Source organism: Anas platyrhynchos, chromosome 8 (genome assembly GCF_047663525.1).
Source record: "Anas platyrhynchos isolate ZD024472 breed Pekin duck chromosome 8, IASCAAS_PekinDuck_T2T, whole genome shotgun sequence".
Taxonomy (NCBI): domain Eukaryota; kingdom Metazoa; phylum Chordata; class Aves; order Anseriformes; family Anatidae; genus Anas; species Anas platyrhynchos.
The window spans coordinates 10696803-10724651 of NC_092594.1; the positions used below are offsets into that span (position 1 = coordinate 10696803).

General features: G+C 36.0%; 1 protein-coding gene across 6 annotated transcripts; it reads right to left on the reverse strand.

The window, feature by feature from the left end:
* Window positions 1–191: 191 nt before the first annotated feature.
* On the reverse strand, window positions 192–27800 carry VCAM1 (vascular cell adhesion molecule 1). Of its 6 annotated transcripts, XM_021271887.4 has the most exons (11): window positions 27648–27799; window positions 25344–25461; window positions 24434–24488; window positions 22645–22721; window positions 12613–12742; window positions 6102–6380; window positions 5066–5383; window positions 4046–4318; window positions 2321–2587; window positions 1419–1685; window positions 192–795 (listed from the first exon to the last, which is right to left on the reverse strand). In XM_021271887.4, exons 6-11 carry the CDS (start codon window positions 6364–6366, stop codon window positions 635–637), a joined length of 1551 nt encoding a protein of 516 aa, XP_021127562.3. In that variant the 5' UTR covers window positions 6367–6380; window positions 12613–12742; window positions 22645–22721; window positions 24434–24488; window positions 25344–25461; window positions 27648–27799; the 3' UTR covers window positions 192–634. The 6 variants fall into 6 exon arrangements, with proteins under 6 accessions (XP_021127562.3, XP_071897849.1, XP_071897851.1 ...); XM_072041748.1 differs by lacking the exon at window positions 12613–12742 and having other exon boundaries at window positions 27648–27800; XM_072041750.1 differs by lacking the exons at window positions 25344–25461; window positions 27648–27799 and having other exon boundaries at window positions 22645–22701; window positions 24434–24452.
* Between the last annotated feature and the right edge of the window lie 49 nt (window positions 27801–27849).

Consider the following 27849-nt stretch of genomic DNA (forward strand, 5'->3'; position numbering starts at 1 on the left):
CCAGCCACTTTCTGAATAATATTCATAATAATATATTCACTAACTAAAATACAATATTTCACGAGCAAGTCTTCAGATCGTAAATTAATTTAAAATAATTGAAAGTGTACAGCCCAGTGATTGTGTAACTTCTTTGGAGGTACAGAGTTTATGGTAAAATAAATGAAAAGAGAACATTTTCCAAACATTACCACAAGCAGAAAGATTATATTAAAAACAGTCACTCTGTGAAATAATACAAAATAAAATATCATCTGATCAGCTCAAGTAATGCTGATTTGTATTTCTGAATTAACAAAATCTATGTACAGTTGCAGAGACTGCAATTTTACAAACTGATATCCAGTTGAACATATTTATAACACAATTTATACGCTATGTACAAACCTAGTTCTCCAAGGAACTCTGTTCAGCCTGCTTCGACACGGAAGTGTATTATCTATTCTTAGGACAGGATGCTGGCCTTCCCTTTCATTTAAATACTGAAATTCTTAACAAGACTTGAAAAAATTTCCATTTACTATCACACGATAGTGTTCTTAAGTCACTTGTTACCAAATGTAGAGGAGTAGAGCCAGTCACAACAATAAATAACATTGCTTACTATGAACTACTTAGACTTATATTCACACAGTCACACTTTCAGTCTCAGTGCTTTAACAAGACTGTAGGATCCATTTATCTTCGCTTTTCTTGACACGTAGATCAAAATTGCAACCACAGGTATCGCTATTGCTGTTGTGCAAGAGAATGCAATAATCAGTGGCATCATTTGATGTCTTTTTTCCAATTTTCCTGAAAATGGAGACAAAAGGAAAAAAAGTTGTGTAAAAATTGATTCAAATGGATATACATGTATAACTAAAAGCAGAGCTATTAATGACCTTCATTGGAACACATTTTCTGTTTTCATGCACAAAGCACATTTCAAAACCTTTTCCTTATGTTTTTTTTTTGTTTTGTTTTGTTTTTTTTTGGTTGTTGTTTGTTTGTTTTCTTTAGTAACTTCACAGTACTACTTTAATTCTTGGCAGGTATCTTGGTCTTCAGTATGCTAAGCATGTTCAGACTCATCTGATATAATCTACAATAAAGATTACCATGGAGTTCATAAAGAATACAAGAAGAACATCATGTGTAGTTCATGCAGGGGACAGAATGGAGCCAGAATCCACCTTTTTCTAGCCATATCCTTAAAGCTACTAGGCCAACTCAGGTAGCAGAGACAACATCCATGCTGAAAAGAGGTTCTCACCAGATGTCCTGTTATTTTTTTTTATTTATTAGTTAATGTTATGTGCAGTATTTTTGTGAAATATCAGCTGTGAAAACTATCTGTGAACTAGTTTTGCTCACCTGGACACAAAATTCATTGGAAGGTGCAAACAAAATAAGTTTAAGGTAATACATTGACTTACCTATAACAGCTATCTCTATCACTTTGATATTGTTTCCAACCTCATTGAAAACATCAAGCAAATATTTGCCTGTATCGTTTTTGGTGACATTGTAGAGTGTAAAGGTTCCATTCACTGATGGCAGAATAATTTCTCTCTCTTGGTGAACCTTTTTCAGGACCATCTGTGACGGTGGGTTACTGTATGTGCTACATGTTATAGTGACATTTTCTCCTTCTTTAACATTTTCTGATGGATATACTAACACGGTAATATTTTGAGGAGGAACTGAAAAGAAACACAACATACAAATTAGAAATAAACAGAAGCAAAAAAAAAAAAAAAACAAACACCAAAACTCACAAAGTATCAGCGGCTTGTATATGAGAAGTACTAATCCAGCTGATGAATTCACTACATTCTTCAAGCTTTAGAATATTAGACAGACACTACTCTGTCACTGGCTATCCCACACATACTTCATCCAACAGCAATTGACAGAAAGAACATTTTGATGGGGGTATTCTGTGTATCTTTACATTATATGGAGCCTTTTCTTCTCTTGTTTTAAATTCACTGTGTATTCATTTGAGTTCATGAAAGGACACAGACCAATAGATCCCAAGGTCCTCTTTCAATAGAAAAGAAGTACAAAAGGCAAAGAAGTCCTAAAATAACAGCTTTTCACCAGCTTCCACAATTTTAAATCCTGTTTTTAAAGTTGGGGGGGAAGTGGAAATATGAAATATTTTGAATAAGCAAATATTTTGTGCTCTGCAAATCCAGACAGAAGTTTTCATCACCACTAATACCCTACCACTTATGTCAAGAACCTGTGCAACTCATCTCAGTTTTTTAAAGACATCGTCATTCCATCCATCTAAACCAAATATTAACTCTGTACGGTAGTTATTTTAACTTACCTTTGACATCAAGTACTATGTGCTGAGACTGATTTCCAAGTTTGTTAATGGATATGCATTCATATATTCCTGCATCCTTTAGTTGAGCCTTGTCTATGGTGTATTTGCCATCTTCTGTTTCAAGGGTTGTGATCACATCACCTATTTTCTTCCTCAGGGTAATCTGAACAGCTGGAACATCTGCAGATGTGCAAGAGATGGTAACACTTTCTCCTTGCTTCACCACACTTGAAGGGAAAATTGAAAGTGTTGTATTTTTTGGTGGCGCTACAAGTAGAGAATAATGAAAAGACATAGATTAGTGCCAGAAATAACCCCTATATACTACTTCGTTGTCATGTAATAAACAGCAGCAGGGCTTAAGTAGAGAAATCCACTTACTACTGAAATGAAACTGCAATCATTTCATATTAGTTGAGGAGTCAACATTTGGCATAGCTTAAATGGCAGTTGCAAGAACAGTCTATGAAGTTGTAGCTCAAAGGAAAGCCAAAAGGTGCGCTGTAGTCTCCTCCACAGAAAAAAATTAGCTTGTATTTTCTCTTTGAATCTTTTGTATGCAGGTAACTGGATCCTATACCAAGAACTATTTGATGGAAAACACAGGCACTTCTCTGCATAGGTTCTTTGTCTCATGCATGTTTGCCAATTCAAAGGAGTGATGAAAACTCAACTGACATGAAGAACTTCATATAAGCTATCTGTACTAAGGCAGATTTCACCCTTAATTATTTAAAGATACCTAAATGACAGTGGCGTTGGGGCCACCTTTTGTCTCCATTTTTTCTTGTCACGCAGGTGCCCCTAAAATTGTAGAACTCTGCACTGAGTCTTCTACAACAGTTCAAGTAGGAAAAATGTTTCCATACAACTTCCTGCTGAGAGTAACCCTCCTCACAAGATTATTTTAAGGAATAGCGTAGACACTGACAGTGTAGGCATGGAGCCTTACAGCAAGAGTTCTCCTTCTTCCATCTGTGACATTTGTAAATGGAACTGACTACCAATGTGCAGCAGAAAATAAGTACGGAAAAAATGAAGTGACACTTAATGTGGAATGTGTCTGCAATCTATGCTAAACCACTTAAATATCATTAGTTATGTTAATTCTGCATAAGGCAAAAATAATCCTAAAGATAGTGGAGGTTTTTATGAAATCAAGAACTGCTCACTCAAGTATTTCCTCATTTTGGTTTTGGTCTCAGATTCCATCTGAAATATTTGGCTCTACTAAAACAGCAGTAGCACAATAATCAGAACAACAACAACAACAAAATATAGTCCAAAGTAGTTTGTAGTACTATTAAATGACCACTAAGTAGTACACAAAGTAGTACTATTAAATGACCACTAAATTTACTAATCACTAAAACTACCTGTCCTGAGATGTTGCCGTGAAATTGCTACGGACTATTTCTACAGACTATTCCTACAGCTTATTTCAAGGAAATAAGTATCCCCCAAAATACCAGTTCTTCAGATTCTTTTATCACTTTGAGTGTTGCATTGCAATAAACATACAGAGGTATGTATGTACAGCCTTAGAGGATTAGCTGAAAATTAAGCATAGAAATTAAAAGCATAGCCTTAAAGAACATTAGTAAACTGTAAGTTAAACCCTGAAAACGTAAGGAAAGCTTCTTAATTTCCTATATATCAGTATGTCAGCACCCTCCAACCCAATACACAGACTTGTTACTGAATTAAATTCAAGTAGACTTGTACCTTGTATAAAAATGTCAACTGTTGCTTTTTCTGTTTTATTAGTTACAAGATTAATTACTTCACAGATATACAGTCCTGAGTCAGTGAAACGAGCATGAGGAATAGAAAGGACATTGTTTTCTATAAAATGCTCAATGTTTCCATCAGCCAGATGTTTGCTCCAAACTACTTGTGCTGGTGGATTACTCTCAGTCACACAAGTGAGTTTTAGAGGGTTGCCTTCCACTGTAAAGTTGCTTGGAGATACAGTAATGATAGTATTTTGTGGGCCAACTGGAAGAAAACAGAAGAAAGACAAGGTCAACATGTTATTGAAGAATGATATGTACATCTTTAACAGTAGCTTCTCTACGGGTGTGTTGCATGCACTACAAAGGAAAAATGAATAATGTGGATAGCATTAGTGTAGTAGAGCTCTTTTGCCAGACTTGATTAGACATTTAGTTTGCAGTTTTGAAAGCGAAGCTAGTGTTTGTTTACTCTTACATTTGTCTCCCTGTTAAGTCTATAAACCTGAAATTGCTAAGCATACCATGGCAATTTTAAAAATAATTGTTTTTCTGCATACTGTCATTTTTCTTCTGGTCTTCAACTTTCTGATTGAGCACCAGGGCCCAAGATATGAGAGTGACAGATGAGTTACCACAGGACAGATTAAATTCCGTCATGAACAACAGCAGGTGCTTAAGGCAATATGCACAAGCTTCTCAATGACCATTACTGAATAAAAACATTAAATTTCTATGCCCTGGCGTTTGAACATGAAACCATTATCTGTTCCACAAAGATGTTAAAAGACTGTGCTCAGAGATAACATTTAAGAAATAAAAGGCATATCCTAGCTTTGATATTTTTGCAATACAATTGCTACAGTTTAACATAGATCCTAGGCAATAGACTATATAAATACAAAGAAGTGCAGATTATTAATGATTTATAGCACAAACTTCATAAATCTATTTAATGAACCATAACATTAAACAGTATTTGGTATGAAAGCCCTGATATAAAAACACTTACAGTTTGCATTCAGTTTCAGAGAAGTAACTCTTTCTTTGGGCTCAAAGTCCATGTTAGCAATTGGCAATTTGGCCACACAAGTAATCTCTTTCCCAATATCTTCAGTTGTGGGGTTAAATGAGTATGTCACAGTTTTTGTTTCTTTATTTCTGCTGTCATCTTCAGAGAAATCTTTTGCATGAAGAGTGTGTCCCTCTTTCATTAAGAGTACTTCCAGGCGATCAGAAGGAAACACATCAGGAATTTTACAGATGACAGTGGCTGGTTCCCCGGCAACTAATGATGTGCTGACCTCAATGACAGGATCACTGGGGAAAGCTGTATGAACAAAACACTTTTCTTTAGTCTACTTGAGATTGGCCCTAGAGTCAACATAAGAGCAAGATCCAGACATCACACACCTTCAGTTTAGATGTGTTCAGAACACAACCTTATATCAACTCTATTACAAAACATACCTTGAAAATATACAGGTCTTTTATAAGCAGTTCACACACCAACAGGTAATACATTCGTACAGTTGTTGAAATATACAGATGAGTTAATAAAATCCAACAAGGCACCTAGGCAGTGGTATAGCTACCTAGGTAAACAGAGGCATCTGACAAGTTTAGACATCTGGATCATCCCTCTGCAAACTGCAAAGACTTTGATTAGGTGTTTTGCACTTATAGCTTTCCCATATATGTCCATCTCTACCATGCTGATTTTTTTTTTCTTGTGTTGTTTTTGTTTTGGTCAAGCACTATAAAAGTTTTGGGGAGTCTATGCTCTGGCTTTCAAGTATTACCAACAATAAAAACAAATAAGAGCAATACATACTATCTTCAAGATAGAAAGCTAAGCAAAAAGGGGCTGAGAACATCCTGAACAGACAGAGGAATCTTTACAAGGAAACATACGTTGAGCTTTATCAGACTCCTTATTCTATCATTATCAGTTAAATACCAGCTGCAATGTCTAAGAACAATTCATCTTTTTTTTTTTTTTTTTTAAATGAATGAGTACTACCTAAGTAAAAGTAGTTTTTACTTACAGTAAAGTTCAACTTTGATACTCTTCTCCTTTTTCCCTTTTTCATTGCAGAAGGCAGTACACAGATAATCATTATAATTCTCAATACTAACTGGATTCATAGTCAAGGTAGAGTACGTCCTGTAGTTGTTCACTGTTCCTCCAAGAGGGTGGTCCATTTGGGTTCTCCATGAAAAACTTGGTGATGCACAGCCAGTAGTATTGCATGTGAGTACGAGCATTTCTCCAATCTGTACAACAATTTTGCTAGCAGGTATAATCTCCATTTCAAAGGCTTTAACTACAATAGGGAGAACATACATAAACTCAGTAGCATTCTTAACATTTATTTCCCCTCTTCTTCTACTGTGACAAGAGCTTATTATTTTACAAGTTTACAATTGTGCTGAGGTTAAATTAACAGATGATACAATGGTTTACATTTCCAAAATACCCCATAAAAATCACTATTTTTGTCATAGTTAACACAGATTCAGATGATCCTAACAGATAGTTCTGATGAGTAAAAAATGTATAAAACCAATGTGGTCAATGAAAATAAATGCATTGGTACAATATAACTTTTCTACCAGGTGGATCTAGTTCTAAACCTTTGTAACATTTGTGGGGATGGATGGTAAATAAGATAGTAAGGACAACTGCAGAATTGCTTTCAACAGGGCATTTAGTACCAAGCTTGACTGGTACTGTCAGGTATGGCAGTAAAAACCAGACATACAGTGATGTACTGCAGTTGTCTCCAAGACTATCTTTTAGCCAAATTCAATAAGAGTCATTGTGGAGCAAAGAACAGCTCAAAATAAATGCCAAAAATAAACTTATTGACATTTTGAAAGAACTACTTAATTGACAGTTGCATTCACTGGAATGTAAAAGCAAACCAAACAAAGAGAGAGAACAATAAAACAGTAAATTGTAGGTCAATTTACAATTAAGAAAATTGAAAGCAAATAAAGAAACAAACCTTCCCAACTTACCAGTTATTAACACATACAAAATAATTAGCACAGCTTGGTTTATTCTTCCCATCTTTTTTAACATTTAGAATTGCTGTTATAAGGAAAAAAAAAAAAAAAAAAAGCCTCGCTTTATTTTCTCTGAAGAAGCACAATGAGAGCCTGCTGCTCTGCAACTGTTTATGATAATCGCTGCAGTGAGCTCTTTATAAAGGCTCTTGAAGTGGAGCGGGAAATCCCATGATGGGGAAATCCAGGGTACGGAGGAAGAGATCCATGCAGGGCTGTGCCAGCAGTCTCAGCGCCCTCTGCTGCTTTTTTAAATGCAAAACTTAAAGCGCAAGAAAATAAATATTAACACTTGTAATGGAGTTCCTAGAACACTTTTAAAAAAAAAAAAAAAAAAAAAAAAAAAAAAAAAAAAAAACAAGTCAATATCTGATCTGGCATATGACTGATAAAATGAATGGATGTGGGTAATTACGTGTAAGGAACGGAACTATATCTGAGATGGAGAAGTTATTCAGGTTTGTTTTCAGAGCAAACATTTTAATGGGACTGAGTCATTGGAGAAAACTTGAGAGTCAAAACTGAGCCAACTGGAGAAAACAATGTTCTTTGATGAATAATTTTACCTAGCTCAGTATTTCTTTTGAAAACTACTAGCACTCCCAGAGGTAATGCTACTCATGTTACTAAGTATTTTTGATCCTTAATAATGAAGTCAGCCAGCTAACAGAAGTCTGCAGATCTAGCTTGCTCAGCTTGAATTAAGATCATCATGTTCAGACAAACTGAATGAACTCATTTTCTAAATTCTACTTCAACAATGTCCCTAAAATGTCCCTCTTTCAAGATGCTACTGCTCTGTATTACATTACTGATATGCCTCTAAGGTCTCTCATGTCCCATTTCTGTATAACTGAAGTACAGAAGTTGAAAATATGCAGCTCAAGGATTATCTTCAGTGTTAGGCATCCAATGGATATACATATGCAGTTGGGAACAAAGACTATTTCTGAGGACTACTACTCCTGGCTAATAAAGAGACAATATTAGGAAAAAATAAAGTTACATTTTCTGCATGTAATTTTAAATTAGGAAATGCTATGAGTGCAAAGAATGGATAAAGGCTTCCAAACCTCAACAACTTGGGTAGTTCATATTGTTCAAACATGCATCACTAAACAAAAGCAGCAAGAAATTCTGTGTAAAACATACATGTTTTTAAAATATTTCTGACAAATGATTTGGTATGCAAAAATTTGACTATTTGATATCTATGAAATATTGTCATCATGAAGCATATTTTATAAAGGACATAAATTCAGCTATTTAGTAAATGAGTAATAAATTGGAAAAATGAAGACTGAAGAAATAATGCTGTCAATGCTGAAGAAATTTAATTGCTGAAACATTTGTCCTACATTAATCTAATCCTTTTTGAGCCATGCATATTTTATGGTCATTAACCTAATGCTAGCTCTAAAATCTCACATTCGGGTGAGATTAGTACTGGAAGATGTAAAGCTCCTGCTGGCCTACAGGCATGATGTCTTCTTCAGATTAATTTTTTTTTTTTTTAAAATGATTTTTTCTCTGACTATAGTTTCCACCACATTTATATATTTGTCAAGGTATAGCCCAACTGGAAAAGCTACTTGGGTAGATAAGGATAGGACAAGGGGGAATGTTCTTAAACTTAAAGAAGATAGATTTAGACTAGATATAAGGAGGAAATTCTTCACTGTAAGGGTAGTGAGGCTCTGGAACATGTTGCAAAGAGAAGTTGTGGATGCCCCGTCCCTGGAGGTGTTTAAGGCCAGGCTGGATGGAGCCTTGTCCTACCTGATCTAGTGGGTGGCATCCCTGTGCCTACGGCAGGGGGGTTGGTGTTAGATGATCTTTAAGGTCCCTTCCAACCCAAGCCATTCTATGATTCCATAGAAACACCAAAGCACAATGTAGTAACTACATTCATGACTCTGTCAAAGATCTTACACGAGGCAAAGTAAGAAGCATTGGACATTTTCCCCCCCTTTATATACTCTTCATGAACTCAAATATAAAAGGGATGTAATAATTGTGGGAAGTTAGAATTGTAATGTCAGAAAATGTCTTCAGACCAGTAATATTAATAGCAATAACAATAAACAAAAGAACCCAAGAATTATGTAGAAGACAATAAGCAGGGAAATACAAAAAAGCTAGAAATGCCCAAACAAAACTCACTAAAACTAAAACTGTCACAGTGGATTCTCCTATAATGTGTTATTTTATTATCATAGTTACCGTTTTTATTAGAGAAGGAGGAGGAAGACAAATAAAAATTCTCGTAAGTCTCAGAAAATGCAAGAAACAGACTGTTCTGGAAGTATTGTTTATCAAATTCTGTAAACAAAAATCTGACCAGAGAAAAAAGTAGGAACTATATTCTCCTACTTAAGTTGCAAATAAATACTTCTTAATCACAGCCAGAGAGAAATAAGAGATGAAAATTTTGGTTTGATTGCTTAAATAATCGCAGTCTAAGCTGAGGGAGAAAAGGCAAACTTTCCCTATTTCTGGGAAATCAGTTTCTAGACACAAGAAGATATAAACATAGAAGGCCATATCCGCATGCTGGAAAAACTGTAATCAAACCTTTAATCAGATAACTCAGAATAGGAAATAACTCTGATACGGCTCCCACTAAATTAAACTGGACAGCTGCCATTAACTGGAGTTGGATCCTTACCAGAGGGACTACTATACTGAGTGATCAAGTTTAATCAGACAGAATAGGTAAGAGCAAGATGAGCCAATACATATTCAGATTCTAGATCTGCCAGGAAATTCAGAAATTTCTTAAAATGTACTTAATTATTGTCTCTGTTATCCTCAACATCAACCTGCAAATAGGAAAGTGAATATCCAGTTTGCTTGTTTTCAGAACTGGCTGTTCTGTTTGAAAACAGGCAGAAAGCAGCTGGCAAGTTTGAAGGGTTGTCAAGAGTTCAACTCCAGCTTTTCAAATGGCACAGTGGAGGATGCTGGTGATAAAAAATAGAGGATGCTTCTAGATTCACAAGCATTATAGGATCAACTGGAAGAAATTCAGACACACGCAGAGCATAATGAACACTGGAATGTAACCAGTATTAAAAGTAATAATAATAATAATAATATTGCTAAAGACACAAAAGATTGAAAGAATTAAGCACTAGGACATAAATAAATGTTTTCCCAATACATCTAGTAATCAAAAGAGACTTTTCTCAGGCTTTGGTGGACAAACAAAGATAAAACAAATGTGTGTCTCAGAAGGCAGTTTGGAAATAGTGAACACATCATTTTTGGCCTGGCATCAGAAAAAACAAATGTCCTTCAGGAAACCGAAACTTAGTTATGACCTCTTCTGGAACATAGGACAAGAAAGCCACGTCAGAACTTTTCTAAGCATTTGCTTTAATTCATACTTCTACAACCACGTTAAATATCTAGAAACAAATTCCACTTAATTTCCTCTAGTCAAAGAGAGATCATAAGTTCTCGATGCCTTAAATGAACTAACATATAATAATGAACATAATGTGCATTATGCAGGAAGCTAGTTATCCAACATTTCAAACCCTATTTCTGCATTTCTGATGTTCTTAACTGTGTGAAGGAGACTGTTAGGGGAAAGCTGAAAGGCTAAGAGTAATGCTGAATCTGGTCTCCTAATACCTTCACCACTGATTTTGTGATTTACTGCCAAGAGGGTTAATCCTTCTCTTTTGGCATAGGGGATTAAAAAAAAAAAAAAAAAAAAAAAAAAAAAAAAAAAGTTAGAAGGAAACTGGCCTGATTTCACTTTCTGTTTCCTGTGCCAGTTAAAAATACTATGTAGTGCTTCAGCACAATCTCTGCATCTAGAGCCACCGCTTGGGATTTCTACTAAAAAATACATACTGCTGGAATAATTATTTCTATATATGGCCCCAACACAGAAAGATATGCAAGCATATTTATTACTAAGCATCTTCAGTAAGTATGATCAAGTAATTACATGATCAAGTAATTGAAGAAACATGAACCTGGAGGACACGTATGAATACTGCTGACCTGTACAGCGGGCAATGATATGGTAGCCTCAGCCTCTCAGTGCTCAGTAACCTCAATAGACTGTTATATGGGTTATATACCGTTTTTCCTTCCTCAGTGCCTACTGGCTTTTTGGTTCCCAGTACTTTCCTGACCCTTTGCTTTCCTTAACTCCCTTCGCCTTCTTTCTTATCACCTGGCAATAGTACAAATTCTGTGTAACCCCAAGATGGGGAGGAGAGCATCACTGACTCCCCATAATTTTCATCTCTGGATGACAAGGATGGGATCTACTTGCAGATCTATTTAAAGGATTGTGCCTGTTTCAGGAATTGTAACTTTGTTCCTAGTTACAAAAAGAACACCAACGCCTTACCCTGTAACCCACATCACACCTTACAATTGTACTCCACATCTAACTTGTCATCTATTGAAGAAAGGTAAAAAAGAAACAACTTAAAGATTTATCATCTGCTTCTTTACCTTTTCTGGAATTTCTGAAACACTGTCTATTAAAAACCACCAACAGCAACTAAAACATATGCATTGACTTCCTTCGTTATCTTTCTCAGGCACCAGCTCACCAGCTATGACACTTCCTGTTTGGTTAGTAACTGCACAGCAACTAAAGTCACCCAAAATACACAAAAAATATCAGATAACATAAAAACACAAGTGTGTTATAATTTGCATAGACTACAAAATAGCTAATATCTTATTCTCTTCAGAGACATTGTCTGTTTCACTTCACAGAAGAAACAAAAAGTTCATTATGAAGTAAATCGCAGCTACTGAAAAGAAAAGTCCCTACTTTTGATCTTACTCAGTTGTTGCTGCCAAAAAAACAAGCTGTGGAAATCCCAAATCTTATTTCTGAAAATAAAGAAAAAAGTTTTTTAGATCCAGCAGGGCTGGAAGTGAAACTGTTGGCTAACCTTTAAACCCACACATTCCTTAAAGTATTAAGCAAAGTACTTGAAGTAAAACTTAATCAGTTTGAGTAGCTGAGCACCACTCTTCACGAAGACATATGTTAAAAAAAAAAAAAAAGTTCCCTATTTTGAAATACACTCCGGTAAATACACTCCAGTATATATCAAGAACCAAATTCAAGTACACCCTTGGAGTTTTCAAAATGTTTTTGTGACTGTAGAAGCTCAGACCTATTTTGAGCTAAAAGTACTGAGATATATCCAAGTCATTTGTTCTCACTGGAATTGCAACTTTTCAGACAAAACTAATTCAAAATGGTCAGAGTAAAGAAATAAAGTGGAATTTGGGTAAAAGCGCAGACACTGGCTAGGACCTGGGATATGGTAAGATAAAGTAAACCAAAACATTTAATGAATACAGCTGAGTTACTTAATTCTCCCAGCACCCCATGTGAAATCCCAATACCAGTAAATCTGTTGTGTACATCGTTAAGGCCAGCACTTCGCATCATTAGATTAAATCAGTCAAGAAGAGGGTAGAGGAACACTTTCAACCAACCTCCATTATTAATTGCCAGCAGATCCTCCCCAAGGCACTTGTAGATACCAGACTATGGGAAAACGGAGATCAGTCACTTCCCTATTTCCCATCTCGTTTCCGTCCTTCAGTCATGAGGACAAGTATGTCCCTACACAGCCAGAAAGAAAAAGGGTAACGATGAGAGCAAGTTCTGTAACAGATCATTCCAGGTGGATCAGAAGCCAAATAGACACATCAGAAACAAATGAAGAACTTTGACTCTCCCTAGACAGACTACTGATAGCTGCACCGCTACTAGCTGATTATCTGTCCTGAAACTTGTCTATCACAAACTATATTCTTTATTCTTTTATGATAGTTCTTACTCTGAAGAGCTGTGTTCAGCAGTATAGATATTATTTTTGCTGCACTGTGTTATATAAATGTTACCTTTGTAATCCCAAAGTAGACCACCTCACTAGCAGTATTGTACAGATATCACAAAGACTTAACATTGCATGATTCAAGAATCATCATTTTCAAACCTTCCACATGGGAAAGGATTATGGGGAACGCTCAATGTATTTATTTTTAACTGGCACATATGGAAGTCTTTTTTGATCTAGATATCGCCACTTCTCTGTCTCTGTAGGTGGGCTGGAAGTTCTATAGTAAACAACCCTCCAATTAGAAACAAGAAAAAACAAACTGATTTTCACTTCCATCAAGCCAAACATCCAAGAGAGCATTTTGCAGCAGCAAAATATGTGGCTGTATGTACATACACTAACAAAGTGACACTTTAAGGACCTGGCATCTCTTCTTTCTGTTTTTGAATGTGCTCTATCCTAAACCAACAACACGCTGTTTTATGACTTATACTGTTTTCTTCCCCACCACCCAGAGTTAACTATCATCCTAGCTACTCGCCTTATTAACACTTTCATGGAAGGAATATGCTAATGGAGGATTAGCAAAGTAATAAAAAACATCAGCGATTGATTTTTTTCCAGACAAGCAAGAGTAAGAATGATGGGAGTTCCTGGGATTTACTTCCCCTTTCAAGACAATTACTTGGCACAGCATCAAAGCCAAAATCCTTGTTGTCCGAAATAGGCAACTGAGCAAGAATAACTTTCAAGGTTGTGTCACCTATCACAGACCACGTTACTCTGTAGTGATAAGAGGTGACTTAAGAAATGTGACACACGTTTGAAACTGCTGTCAGGCAGGATAAAGCTCTGTGCTGAATTACCTTGAGAAATGTTTGACTTCTGATATTCCCATGCTTCTTAACTAAGGATCCCTCCTGAAATTTCCCAGAATTGCGTGTGAATACTGATTCGTTAGGAACAACCAACCTTTTTACTTGGATATATTTTGTCTCCATTGACTTCATTTCTGACTTTAACCAACTCTACAGCATGAGGAACAGACAGTAGTACCTCTCCCCAATAGTTGAGCTCCAGACAAATACTCCACCTTTTTTTTTTTTTTTTCTGTAAAAATTTCTCTAACTGATAGAAAAACCAAAACACTATTGACTGGATCAGAGAGAACCAAGCAGCTAGTGTGAGTGCTTTTAATTGAAAGCTGGAGTATCCTAATAGGAAACATAAAACATTTCTGTGCAGCCCAGGTACTAAAAGGTAAGTCATCAAAATGTTACATATGCAGTGTTGAACCCTTTTCTGGATTGAGAACCAAATCCACTTAACTTCTGGTAGGCTCATGATCTTGAAATTAGACACCTACGCAATGCCTTCCTGTATTCAAGACATCAAGCAGCAAAGTGACTTGGTATTTGTAAGGCCATCAGGGCACAAGAATTTCCAGGGCCATGTTCAAGGGTTAATTCATTAAGATTTTGAGCAAATTATATAAGGCTTAGTTTCCTAAACTATTTGAATTAATACAACACAACTATCTTACGCTGAAAATAAATACTCTCTAGTAGTTCTGTATTATTGATATAAATTATTTGATATAAAACTATCACCCTTTAGCTGACATTTTATTACACTGATTTACCCACTATCATGCCATGATCCAGCTGCTGACCTTTTTTTTTGGCACATTACTCAGGTGTCTTGTGCCATGACTACATTGAATTTTGTGGTATGAAGAGACATTCATTCTAGCTCTAAGGTCAGCCTATGGACCTTATGAGTTCAGAAAATACAGCTTACACACAATTTAGGATGACTAATAATTTTAGAAAAAAAAAAAAAAAACATTTCCTTTTATCCTGCCAACTGGAGTTCATAAAATTTATTAAGCAAGCTGACTAGAAGATTTGCAGATTTAATGTAAAGGAGGACAATTTTTCAGGTCGAATATAAAGTACATAGATATATGTATATACACACAGATAGAAAGATAGTATATAGATATATGTATATATATGCAAATGATTACAAGAATGAACACAAATTTATCACAAAGTAGAAAAATAAGCAGCATCTTTAAAAATACATAACTACCCAGGTAAAGATTACTAAATTAATCTGAACAATTTACCAGTAGCTACTAGATCATCATATTAAGATCTTATTACAAGTGCCAATATTACTTTCTTAGATATTAAAAGGAGTAGACAACACAGTATAAAAATTATTAATTTAGACTAGATCTGGGGGTTATGGTAGATATGAATTAATCATCAGTTTTGCATAATATTCTTTTTAAAGATATATCTTTCTTCTAATTACCTATAAACTTACGTTGATATTTGTTTTTCTTACTCTTCCTTATAAATATTGATGTTTTAATAAACATATTTTGTACTATGGTATTCATGTATTTTTATCAGGATTTGTATTGTATAGTTAGCCTTTTAAGATTAATTTTACCCTTCCAACCTTTTTTCAGGTGACAAAAACTCGGACAGTCAAGTTCAGTGCTTTCACTGATGTAATTATCTACTCGATATGACTGGAAATAGCACTTTCTGGCACATAACTATAAAACAAACCATTGTGAATAACTGGAAATCCTGGATGGACCTAATTAGAAGAAATAGTACATAAAACCAAGCAAGAAGTCATCTGTAATTTCTTGGTAATCTCATTATAAGCCATCTATATCAGGTTCATAGCTACTCTTTAAGGTCACTGAAGGTGATACACTATAGAAGCCCGACTTGAAACATGACAGAGAACTTCCAGATTTATCTGGGCTTTAATTGCTTGCTGTCTTTCAAAAGAGAAATGCCTAGATTATTCAGAGAGCTCTGTCAAGTGCATGGCATTTCAAGAGCCTGGAATGAAAGCGAGTATAGCCTGCATTGTCACATCTCTTTACAATACGCAGCAGCGTTCAGTAAAAGTGAGAGCAGCTTTGTGCTTCCCCAACAAATATGGAGCAAGTGCCCAGGAACCCAAGGCAGCTTTAAAATCTCACTGTTAAAGAAGAATGCAATCTACCACCTTGACAATGAGGAACAGTGGTTTACACAGAGATAATTTACACAGGCTCTACTCTGAGAAATTTACTGCTCAATGTAAGCATGAATGTCAGATGCCGTCATTAGCTTCTTCATAAAATTTCCAGGATCCACACAACAGGAGGCTATTTGAAAGAGCAGTAAAATAAATTCTTACAAATACCATAAGATCTTTTTACTCAAGAACTCGAAATATTTCCTGACAAATGCCAGCTTTCTGCTCAGGAATCACTTAACATTGTTCCATGAAACACAACAGAAGATGTAAATATATTTTATACATAAAAACTATATATAAATTTTATAATAATAATATAATTTACAATATAATTACAATATATTAATATAATATATAATAATATATATAAAGATAATTTAATTTGATATGATATAATTAGATATATATATTTATGAAAAAAAGGGGGGAGGAAAAAATGTGTAACAGGGAATGGATAACCAGAAAAAGTCTCTACCTGAAATATCATTAGTCTCAGCATCTCACAGATTTTACGAAAAATGTTTTATCTTCTCAAGTAGTTCAAAGGGAAGGACAAATGGTGCTACCATGCACATTTCAGATAGAAGAAAATTTTATAGAGAATATTCTTAGTCTCCTATTCTCATATTATGAAACATGACACATTTAGGGTTTTTACCTCCTTATATAAAAAGGAACCTTTTCCATCTATAAATTCCACTGATAACGTTTGTCTCTTATATTACACGGTTCCAAATATACTAGAAAAGTAATCTTACTTCAAAATGTTTGACATAAGATCTATGCTTTTGTAAGACAAAGAGGATTTTTCCATTTAATTCAATATTCCTCTATACCTTTGAACAATAATGAAGAGTAGGCAGGGGATAGTTGGTACACAAGATCTCACTCCTCCTCCCCCATTTACATTATTTCAGGAATTCAGATCTTGTTTGAATGTACTCTTCAGTGTATTTTTATAGGGAAGAGAGAGATGACATTATCCAGACCTTGACACACCAGTGAGTTTTATCAAATTTAGGATTTTGTCTAGATACAATTTTGACTGATCCACTGCAAGTGCTCATGTATTTGATAAAAATCTCTTTCTGACACTGGCCAAAAGCAGATGAAAAGGCAAAAGCCTAAGAACAGGGGAATCACAAGTGATACATTTGATTACATAAGGACTCAGAGAGATGGTTTCTGTGCATCTAGTATGTGGTTTTGGGAGTATAATTCAATATAATAAAATCTTATTAACACATAGAAACAAATTTGATAAATGTCTAAGAAATCTGGAAGTGGAACTCTATTGACTCTCTTATTTGACTCTTTTATTCTCCATGCAACTACAAAACAGTCTCAATCATTGCTGAATTTTGGATGCTACTAAGCTTCATCAAATGACCTCTTCAGAGCATCTCAATTTTGCACACAGACTGCCAAGCTTTTGCTGTGAAAAACAGCTGTTGCCATCTTCCAGCTTCAAAGAAGCTGCTGCTTCTTCTGCGTAGCAGCTTCACCACCTGCTGACTTTGCACTACGTGCTGCTATAAAGCTGCCTGTTGCCATCCACCTCTGAAGGTAAGTTTTCCTAAAGTTATGCTCATCACCTTCTTATGTGAGTCTTCATTCTGACCTAATCTAAAATCCAATGGACTCAAATAATTTTCTAGAGAAACTACGAGACTTTGCATTGTCCCCTTCAGCTCTATAATGTCGTACTAACTGATTTTGTAAAATTGAGAGCATCTTATTTACTACCACTAGAAACTGGAGAGTCTAAAAAACTATGCAATTTCACTGCCCAGAATCAGTTTAACTGAAGTTGAGAGGAACAAGATTCATAAATACTTTACAGGGAACTTTCTGTTATGATAGGCAACTCAGACCAAGGCTCAAGTATGAAGCACAGCTGCACTTTAGGAGGCAGTCTTTGCTGAGGTACAAAAGTTTGCAAACTTTGTCACAAAGAACATCATTATCCAAAAAGCGAAAGCTGGGTTTGCAACACAATGTGGAAATGCATGTTAAAATTGTTTTCAAAATACAAGAAGGAAATAGTAAATCCCTAATATTTTGTAAGAATCACTATTTTTTTCCCCCGATGCGTTTCTTTCCATTCTTTCTTGAGAGAAAAAATGGCATTTACCATTTCAGTAGCACCTATTATTACTTTTCAAACATTTCTGAATTTTAGTAGAAGAAACTCCACCCTCTCCAAATATATCATATGTGAAACCTTTCCATGGATTCAGTCCTTTTTGAAATCCAAATGTCACACAGTGGATAAAGAAAGAAACAGGATATCCAAGTAAAATACACAAAAATAGGAAGAAGTTTGTTTATGAAATGGCAACCAGAGTCCTGACATATACAATATTCTCATTGTTTTTTCCTTTGCCATAAGTTTTCTGACCCCCCCCCCCCCCTTTTTTTTTTCCTGGTTGATTTATTCATCAGCTTTTTCTATCACTATGGCAAAGGCAAATATCCTTTGGAAGGAAGACCATTTTCCCTTCTCCACACTTCCTCTGTGACAGAGAAGAACATCAATTTATTGCCCTGACAAAGTTGGCCACCTGGACAGAGAGACCCATAGCTCTCAGGCCAGAAGTGCAAGACTACACAGTACTCTGGCAAAATTGCCTGAGAAACAGATTGTTCGCCACATCAGCAGCATTTACCATTGGAAAAAAAAAAAAAAAAAGCAATAATCAACAGCGCGCACTTCAGAGGAAGATGAGGACTGCACATAGCAGGCCAAGTTCATCACGCAGTTCTTTAAGTAATTTCCTTATTTGAACACAATAGTATTCCCCCTTACTAGAGATATGATTTCCTTCGTTGGGTTGTCTTATTTTATTGCAAAATACTGTTTCTTCAGCAATTAAAAAAAAAGCACAACATGAAAAAAAGAGTCAGAACCCACACCGAATGAACAATACATATGAAAAGTGTTAAATATTGGAGCATATAAATTTGTGAAAGGATCTAGCATTTTATCGTTGGAAAAAAACAAGAAGCTTCCTGAAAGTTTCCCAACTAAAATGTATCGTGTAATCAGAGAGTATCATTACCTGAAATCAAAGCCTATTTAATTCACGGAAATGCAAAGCACTTGACTGGAAATGAGATGAATGCTCATTTATCAAGGCACAATGCATGCTACTTTTCAGATAAGAAAATTAATCTTCCTCTTTTCACCTGTGCTGTGATATTTATAATGTTGGATTTGCCTGTGTTTAGGTTGTGAGATTAATATTTGACCTTTAATCAAGTTCTAGAAAGGCAGAAAGAAAGGAAAAAAAATCCTAAGGTTTACATACATTCCATTTAGCTGTAGGATTTGGGCCAGTTTTACCAAATCTGAGTAACTATGAGTGTTCACATATAGACCATATAGACTCCTACACTGCAAAAAAAATCCCCAACTTACATTTAGTTGTTTATACCTGCAGTTTGATCCTATCCTGTTATGTTCCTTTGAAATTATATTCTTTCCCAGTTGCAGTTTAAAACTCCTTACAATACAAAACTTTATGGCCTGCACTAATATTTTAAAATTGTTCTGCATTTTGTTAGATATATACAGATATACTGACACAGTAAATTATTATTGATATACATATTAAAAAAAAAAAAGTATACAAAAGAATATACATTTATCTTCTGGTATTATCATTGCTTTTGTAGTAAGTTTTTACTCATTGATTTATGTACATACAGAAAATTTCTACCAAAAATGCCTCTTACAAATTATCTTTTAGTGAAGCTACATAAAATATAAATCATTTGTTTCCTAGTGCTACAGGTAGTGCTGTATCTGCATTTATCTTGTCAGTAATTAGAGATTATACAGGAAAAAGAGAAACTCAACTCACTATGACAATGAGCTTCTTGGTCCAATTCTTCATAAAACAAGGAACTTGTATTTGAAATTATCTCAGAGTTCTCAGAGTTACTGAACTGTAAGATCATTTATAAACATTTTTCTCACTTTACTGGTGAATGTCAGTAACACCAGGTTGTACCTCTGTTTACAAGTGCAGCCCATGCACCGCTGTTTCCAATGGAAACTCCTATGTGACTTTGTTTTACGAGCTTGGTGGAAGTGTGTGCCTCTATTCAAGCTGTGATGGAAAATACTCACTGTGAATGTGTCAATGTGAATTACATAGGAAAGTTAAAGACATAACTGAAATATTAAAGGGGACGGAGAGCAACACAACATTCCAAGTCTTACTGCAATCCTTCTAGACCCCTAAAATGCTAAACCAACATATGTCCACGTTGAATTGTGTCAGTCTTCAGAACTGTATCCACTGTAGGGTACATAAGCTCCATATAAAAGCAAATAGGTAACTCAGTCTCAATTTTAGTTTTCTTTAAAAAATTTGGAAAACAGTTACAAAAAGTCATGCATAACTTGTTTTGCTTTTGACTTCACTGTTGTGTGTTCACTTGCAGGACCACAGTTTGTCTCTCTGAGGTAGGTAGCTTCGATATCTTTTTTTTTTCCTTCCTGTGTAATATATTCTATTCCTTATACTATTATACACTTTGTGAGTACACATTCTCGTCACATTTTTATAAATGCCCATCAAGTAATTACGTAGCACAGCATCAGAGTTAATAACATAGTAACCAGTAATAAAAATAAGGGAGATAATTGCTTTTATTCTATGCCTGAATGAGAACTGAGTCATACTACCATTTTTGTCTTTGCTTCTCTAAAGAGAAATATGTGACCAGAGTGATTTGGCTATACAAACATTCATGAGATTTTCACAGAATCATGGAATTGTCCAGGTTGGAAGAGACCTCAAGATCATCGAGTCCAACCTCTGACCTAACACCAACAAGTCCTCCACTAAACCATATCCCTAAGCTCTGCATCTAAACGTCTTTTAAAGACCTCCAGGGATGGTGACTCCACTTCCCTGGGCAGCCCACTCCAATGCCTCACAACCCTCTTAGTAAAAAAGTTCTTCCTAATATCCAACCTAAAACACCCCTGGCGCAACTTAAGCCCATTCCCCCTCATCCTGTCACCAGGCATGTGGGAGAACAGACCAACCTCCACCATTTTCTTCACATTGGCCCTATAAATCTTGCTACTAATCAGGCAGTGCAAGTTATTTATTTGCAATAACTTCAGAAAGTTATTGGCAAGGATTAGCACTAGTCACTGAATTTTTTTTTTTATTTTTTTTTTGGACCAATTCAAAGAGGATGAAGCCTTATCTTCCTTTGGAAGGACTTCATAATTGTGAATGATTGCCAAGACAAGCAGCCTTTGCTCGGAAAAATAATGTTAGAACAATGCAATAGGTCACTGGAACTTTCCCTCCAATATTTTTTATATGCAGCCATTTAGGGAGAACTGGAAGGTAAGGCATTTTATTTGAAACAATAAAACCCAACTAAATAAGATTTAAAATGTCTTTCAAAAGAAGAAATTTTGTTAGGACCATTAGAAACTAACTACTACTATGCAGCATTAGGCTGCTGCAGTTTGTTCTCTTAGTTCACAAATGATACTACTCTAGTCAGCCCTACTGTGCATCCCTTATTGAACAAAAATTTTCCAGGGCTAATACAATTGGAGCAACAGTAGTGGAAAATGACATTTTCCTCTGGTATGGAGAGCAATATTTGGGAGAGCTGTAAGTACATGCAATGTAGCTTACACTGTGTCCCTAGATGAATTCTAGGCAATTCATGTTGAGCTACTTTATATAAAACACGAGAAAGACAGGTTTTAGTAAAATATATAGCACATCTATTGCACATTAAAAAAAAAAAAAAAAAAAGGTAACATTTGTAAACTATAAGGTCTTGCAACTTACACAATGTCATACTAGGCCATTGCATGTGGAATGGAGCAGTTTCTAAGAATTTCTGTAGTTAGGAGTTAGGAGAGAAGAGTGCTACATTTAGGGGCAAGTCAACTTACTGTAAAGCTACTTTCACAATGAGATTGTTTCTGCATTCCTTTGCAATTATGGGGTACGGATATATATAAAGTTAACATACAGCCAGTTCCCAGAAGCAGAGCCATTTTAGAGTTGGGTTTCAGTACGGCTTTTAGGAACAAAAATTTTTAATCTCTTTCTTAAGTCAGTCTTGCCTTGTACTGGCTGTACTAAGAATTGACTCTGTGATAGAAGTGCAACAAAATTCCTCCTTCTGCTATGCAACCTGTTTTCCAGAGTTTGCTAAATGTAATTTCCAAATTTTTGTTACATTTTGGTATCTATTTGAAAAATGGTTAAGAGCCAGTTTGATGATGACATCAACAGAAGTATAAAATATTAAGAAGCAAAAAAAGGGGAGAAAGGGGAGAAAAATAAAGAACTCCAAATGTCCGTATGACAGTTACAGAAACGCAGGTGTTTTAGAAAATTTTGTTAAAGAACAGCAGATGCTATAGAAGTCCCCACCTTGAACCAGTTTCCTAGTTTTTCAAAACTTAGCTACCAATGCTAAAAAGGCCCCGCCTTCACGCATTTCACTTTAGTACAGCCCCTGTGCCCTGTTTGCAAATCTTTTCAATCACTGAAATTAAACTTTCATACAGCTGTGAATTCTGTGCAGACTGACCATTGAGTACATGCCAGATCAGAATCTGATATGAACTTACCCAAATTAAGGACCTGTCTTCTCATTCTCACTGTGAGGTACTTCATATTCTGAGGTGCTATAACAATAATTAAAATCCTTAAAAAATACACACAAAAAAAGAAAAATTCATCACTAAATTGAACTCACTTCCTAGCTACTGATGACTTTGTTCATTCAGCTGTAGGGTTAGCTTCAGACTTTCAATGTGCTCATTAAGACCGTACAGATAAATTTACAGAAACACAACCTCACAGGATAAAAGCAATTAGTCATGGATCAAATACAGGTAATAAAAATGGAAATGCTTTGTACTTCCAAACTTGTTCTAGTGAAGATGACTATTGATCAAAACACTTTCATAGAAACTCCCACATCAATAGCTATATGTAGAAACAACCAAAAAAAAATAATTACATAGTCAAATTCTGTATTGACATGACTTAATAAAACAAAATCTGTCTCATGGTCCCTTCCAAAGTACATCTCCTGTTTTAGTCCGTTTTCTCTCTTTTCTCTAAAAAGAGAATGAGTCAGGCTTTTACGAAACCTAGAGAGCAGACAGTTTTCCGAAGTATTTAGGAAGTACTGCCCTTCCCAAGTTATGTCTAAGCTCTCAGGGCAATTTTAATAATCTCAGAAATTTATTTGGGTAAAATAAATAAGTTTATGAGAATTGCTCTCAATACTTTTAAAGCTCTATATTTTTTTCAGTTTCATTTGTATATTTCTTTTCAAATTTCTCATGCAATGGTTTTCAAATTACAGGCTGCAATAGCATGAAATCTCATTAGACCTATGCTACTTTATTGCACTTCAAAGACAACCTGAAAATAAATAAATAAATAAATAAAATTTGGTCTTGACATACAAACCCCTCCAGTCCATATTCACTGTCTTTATAGTACATGAGTAAAAATTGACTGATAGGAATTACTGTATTTTTCCCTATAAAGGCTTTTTGGCTTTGAGAAACTGCCTGGCAATTAATATTATTTTTAAAGCATCTGCACCCCTTAATAAATCCACTGAACTGTGCATGTTTTCAGCACTACCAGTTTTCTTAATAGTCATTAAAGAATCATTTCCTGGGTAAAATCTGAAAATTGTCAACATCATATCTGATACTTTATAAAAGGTTTCGGTCTGTTAAGCTTTGAGCCATGTTTGTTCTCTACGCATATGAATGCCTGCATACATAGCTATTTCACAAGTACAGCTGAAAACACAATTTTGGGTTCTTGTTTGCATTAGAGTTTAAAACGCATTACTGGTATTTCAGCAACTTCCATACAAAACAGACTGGTTATAGCAAAGCCCCCAGCAGGCTTCACGGTATGTATGCTGCTCTTAAAATATAATTGCTAATAACCTGCATCCAAAAATAAATAGTTGTTCACACTACTCATTTTAAGATGTTCCTTAAAACGCTTGCAAGTCTGTAAATTTTAACCTATTTATTTATTTATTTAACTCAGCTATTTCCAAATTGAGGTATTATCTTCTCATACCTACTATGTATGATGTGACCAAACATACAATCCCTTCAGAATAAAAAAAAAACGTTTCAGCTCTTGTTTACATATACTCAGGATAGTCCTAAGTAAATATACATCATAGTTCAACAATACAGCCACATCTAGTGGAGCTGTAAATATAAGGCATTTCCACAGTCTATGTCAGAATGATACAACATGAAGAAATTTCTGCAGTACTAAACATTACTTTCAAGGATGTTATGTTAAAAATGCCATTAAGGTTGCATATCCACATTATAAAATAGGAAAAGAAGAGAATTAAAGATTACTTACACTCACACATAACTTTTTCAAAGAAACTGTCAGTTCCTTTACTGTAGAAGACGGACTGTAGGAATGAATGGGGAGTTAGAAAACAAAGAATAATCTTTTTATCCAAACCTTGCCTCATTTAGCCAAAGTTAAAGTTAATTAGAACTATCTCTTGAATAATTAAAGCAGTAAGAAATGCTTAGTACACTGAAAACTCAGGTGAGTAAATTAGGTACTAAAAGTCAGTAGATTTCAGATGTTCCAGAGAATTGGGTGGGGAAAAAAAAAACAATAAATTAACCAGCTTTCTTCCACGTTTTGGTAACCAACATCAACTGTGTGGCTGTAGGTAAAATACACCCACATATATTCAAATCAGTACAGCTACTTCCCTCTGAATAGGAAAGGAAAAGGAAAACTCTTAAATCCTGACGCTAATGGGAACTGCAGTAACATCACCATGATTATGAGGAAATAATTTGAGATTACAGAGGAAAAAGAGAAGTTGTCATAACCCAGCAAGTGAAAAACCAGCTTTAGGCTGTATCCAGCTTTTGTACGGTTTTTGCATGGGAAGTGACACCCATTTGTTCTATTTCCAATGAACGTATCCACTTCTCAAGGAAAGAACATCAAGCAAAAGCCAGATCACTGCAGTTTCTCTTGCCAGAAGCATGCATTTTTTTTTTCTGTACTAAATGCATTTAAGTTCCAGAGAAATCAAGGAAAATAACACCTCTGAGCATATATTGAGATTCTAATCTCCAGAACAGGACACTTGTAGTCTTTCATTTACACCAGGAAAACAATGAAAGTTCTTTTCTTCCTTTTTATAAACTGACCTGATGAAGAACTTGCTGCGTGTCAGTCCACCTGATAAAACACAATGATAAATCTGAGACCAGTGAAGTCTGTATGAGAAGCAACTTACAGATAACAGAATACGATGGTCCAGCACTTGAAGAGAATCCAGACGCCAGATGTCAGGCAATCAGCAGTGTCTGTTGCAGGCCCACTGAATGGCTTCTTCCTGGCTCCTATAGGAATGTCTTAATTTTGACCAAGAAGAATCTATTAAGAAAGCTTATCAATGAAAAAACATTTGAACTACGGAAAGAAACCTCACGCATAATTTAGATTCAACAGCAATTCCTACCATTGGAGAATGTAGTGTGATGTAACAGGTATAGTAGGGAATTAAAACGGAAAAAAATGAGTGCAACTGAGCTTGTTTAATATTGGATAATTTTATATTACTTGTAACCTGAAAAATATTTACTTACAACAGGCATACAAAACTGTGAGCTCTGAAGATCTCAAAAGATTCAGAGCACGTACGTTTCCTAGCAATAGCCCAGTTGGCTATTCTCTTTTGATAAAACATTTGGAAGTGATAGCATTTAAATTCACATCAGGTGTATGAAACTTATGAACATTTCTTGCATAAGTGTCTCGATAGGTACCCTGGTTCTCCTCTTTAAATTTCTTTTCCTTTCTAAGTAAGTTAAGAAGTTATCTTAAATCTCTTCTTGCTCTTCAACAAAATGAGATTCTTCATCTCATTTTCAGGATTTCAGTTTGACTATCTTTCTCCTTAATTATAAAACCATCTGCAACTTTACGTACTAGCTTCAGCACATCCAGTTTCCCTTTGCATATTTATTTTCTCTTCTCAGCTCTGCAGAGGTTAACCTCAAAAACTGTTCTTTTCTTTAAAGACTCTGTTCTACACTGACAGTTCTCATTTTCTGTCACCATAAGCGTTCTTATGCCTTTTTCCAGTCCTCTCAAGATCACAGGTTAAATCACAGAATCACAGAATCACAGAATTTCTAGGTTGGAAGAGACCTCAAGATCATCGAGTCCAACCTCTGACCTAACGCTAACAGTCCCCACTAAACCATATCCCTAAGCTCTACATCTAAACGTCTTTTAAAGACTTCCAGGGATGGTGACTCCACCACTTCCCTGGGCAGCCCATTCCAATGCCTCACAACCCTTTCAGTAAAGAAGCTCTTCCTAACATCCAACCTAAAACTCCCCTGGCGCAACTTAAGCCCATTCCCCCTCGTCCTGTCACCAGGCATGTGGGAGAACAGACCAAGCCCCACCTCACTACAGCCTCCTTTGAGGTACCTGTAGAGAGCGATAAGGTCGCCCCTGAGCCTCCTTTTCTCCAGGCTGAACAACCCCAGCTCCCTCAGCCGCTCCTCGTAGGACTTGTTCTCCAGGCCCCTCACCAGCTTCGTCGCCCTTCTCTGGACTCGCTCGAGCACCTCCATGTCCTTCTTGTAGCGAGGGGCCCAAAACTGAACACAGTACTCGAGGTGCGGCCTCACCAGAGCCAAGTACAGGGGGACGATCACCTCCCTAGCCCTGCTGGTCACACTGTTTCTGATACAAGCCAGGATGCTGCTGGCCTTCTTGGCCACCTGAGCACATTGCTGGCTCATATTCAGCCAACTATCCACCATCACTCCCAGGTCCTTCTCTGCCTGGCAGCTCTCCAACCACTCATCTCCCAGCCTGTAGCTCTGCTTGGGGTTATTGCACCCCAGGTGCAGGACCCGGCACTTGGCCTTGTTGAACTTCATGCAGTTGACCTCAGCCCATTGGTGCAGCCTATCCAGATCCTCCTGCAGAGCCTTCCTACCCTCGAGCAGATCGACACACGCACCTAGCTTGGTGTCATCTGCAAACTTACTGAGGGTGCACTCAATGCCCTCGTCCAGATCATTGATGAAGATGTTAAAGAGGACCGGCCCCAGCACCGAGCCCTGGGGAACGCCACTAGTGACTGGCCTCCAACTGGACTTGACTCCATTTACCACGACTCTTTGGGCCCGGCTATCCAGACAGTTTCTAACCCAGTGAAGCGTGCGCCAGTCCAAGTCCAGAGCCAATATGCCTTACCAAGTCAGCATCCAACATTTTGAATTACAGCTAATCTTACTCCTTCATAAAGACTTCCTCACTTGTACTTAGTTAGCAAGACCACTCAGCCGTTTACTTTTTCAGAAGCCACTAATGGTTCAAGCTGGCATTGAATGTAGCCTGCAGGTTCCCCAGTAGCTGAAACTAGTAAAATAACTATGAACTGTTTTGTAGCATAATATTTGCAGGCATTTAATTTTTTTACATTTCTTCCAATTTCTTTACATAACTTCCAATACTAGCTGAATTCTCAAACTCCTTGCTTCCAAATTCTTCCCAAATTTAGACCTATATTACTCACCAGTACTGCGTAAACACGCTATTGTTCTTTTCCTGCTGAGTTCCTGCTCTGTCATTCCAGACAGTTCATTAGTATAAAAATAGTAGAATTAAATTGATTAAGATTTCCTACTATTCTTTCTTTTGGTTATCTTGTTGGAAATGCCCCACCTACTGAGACAGAAACCTGGAAAAAAAAAAAGATTCTGAGACACTGAAACTGA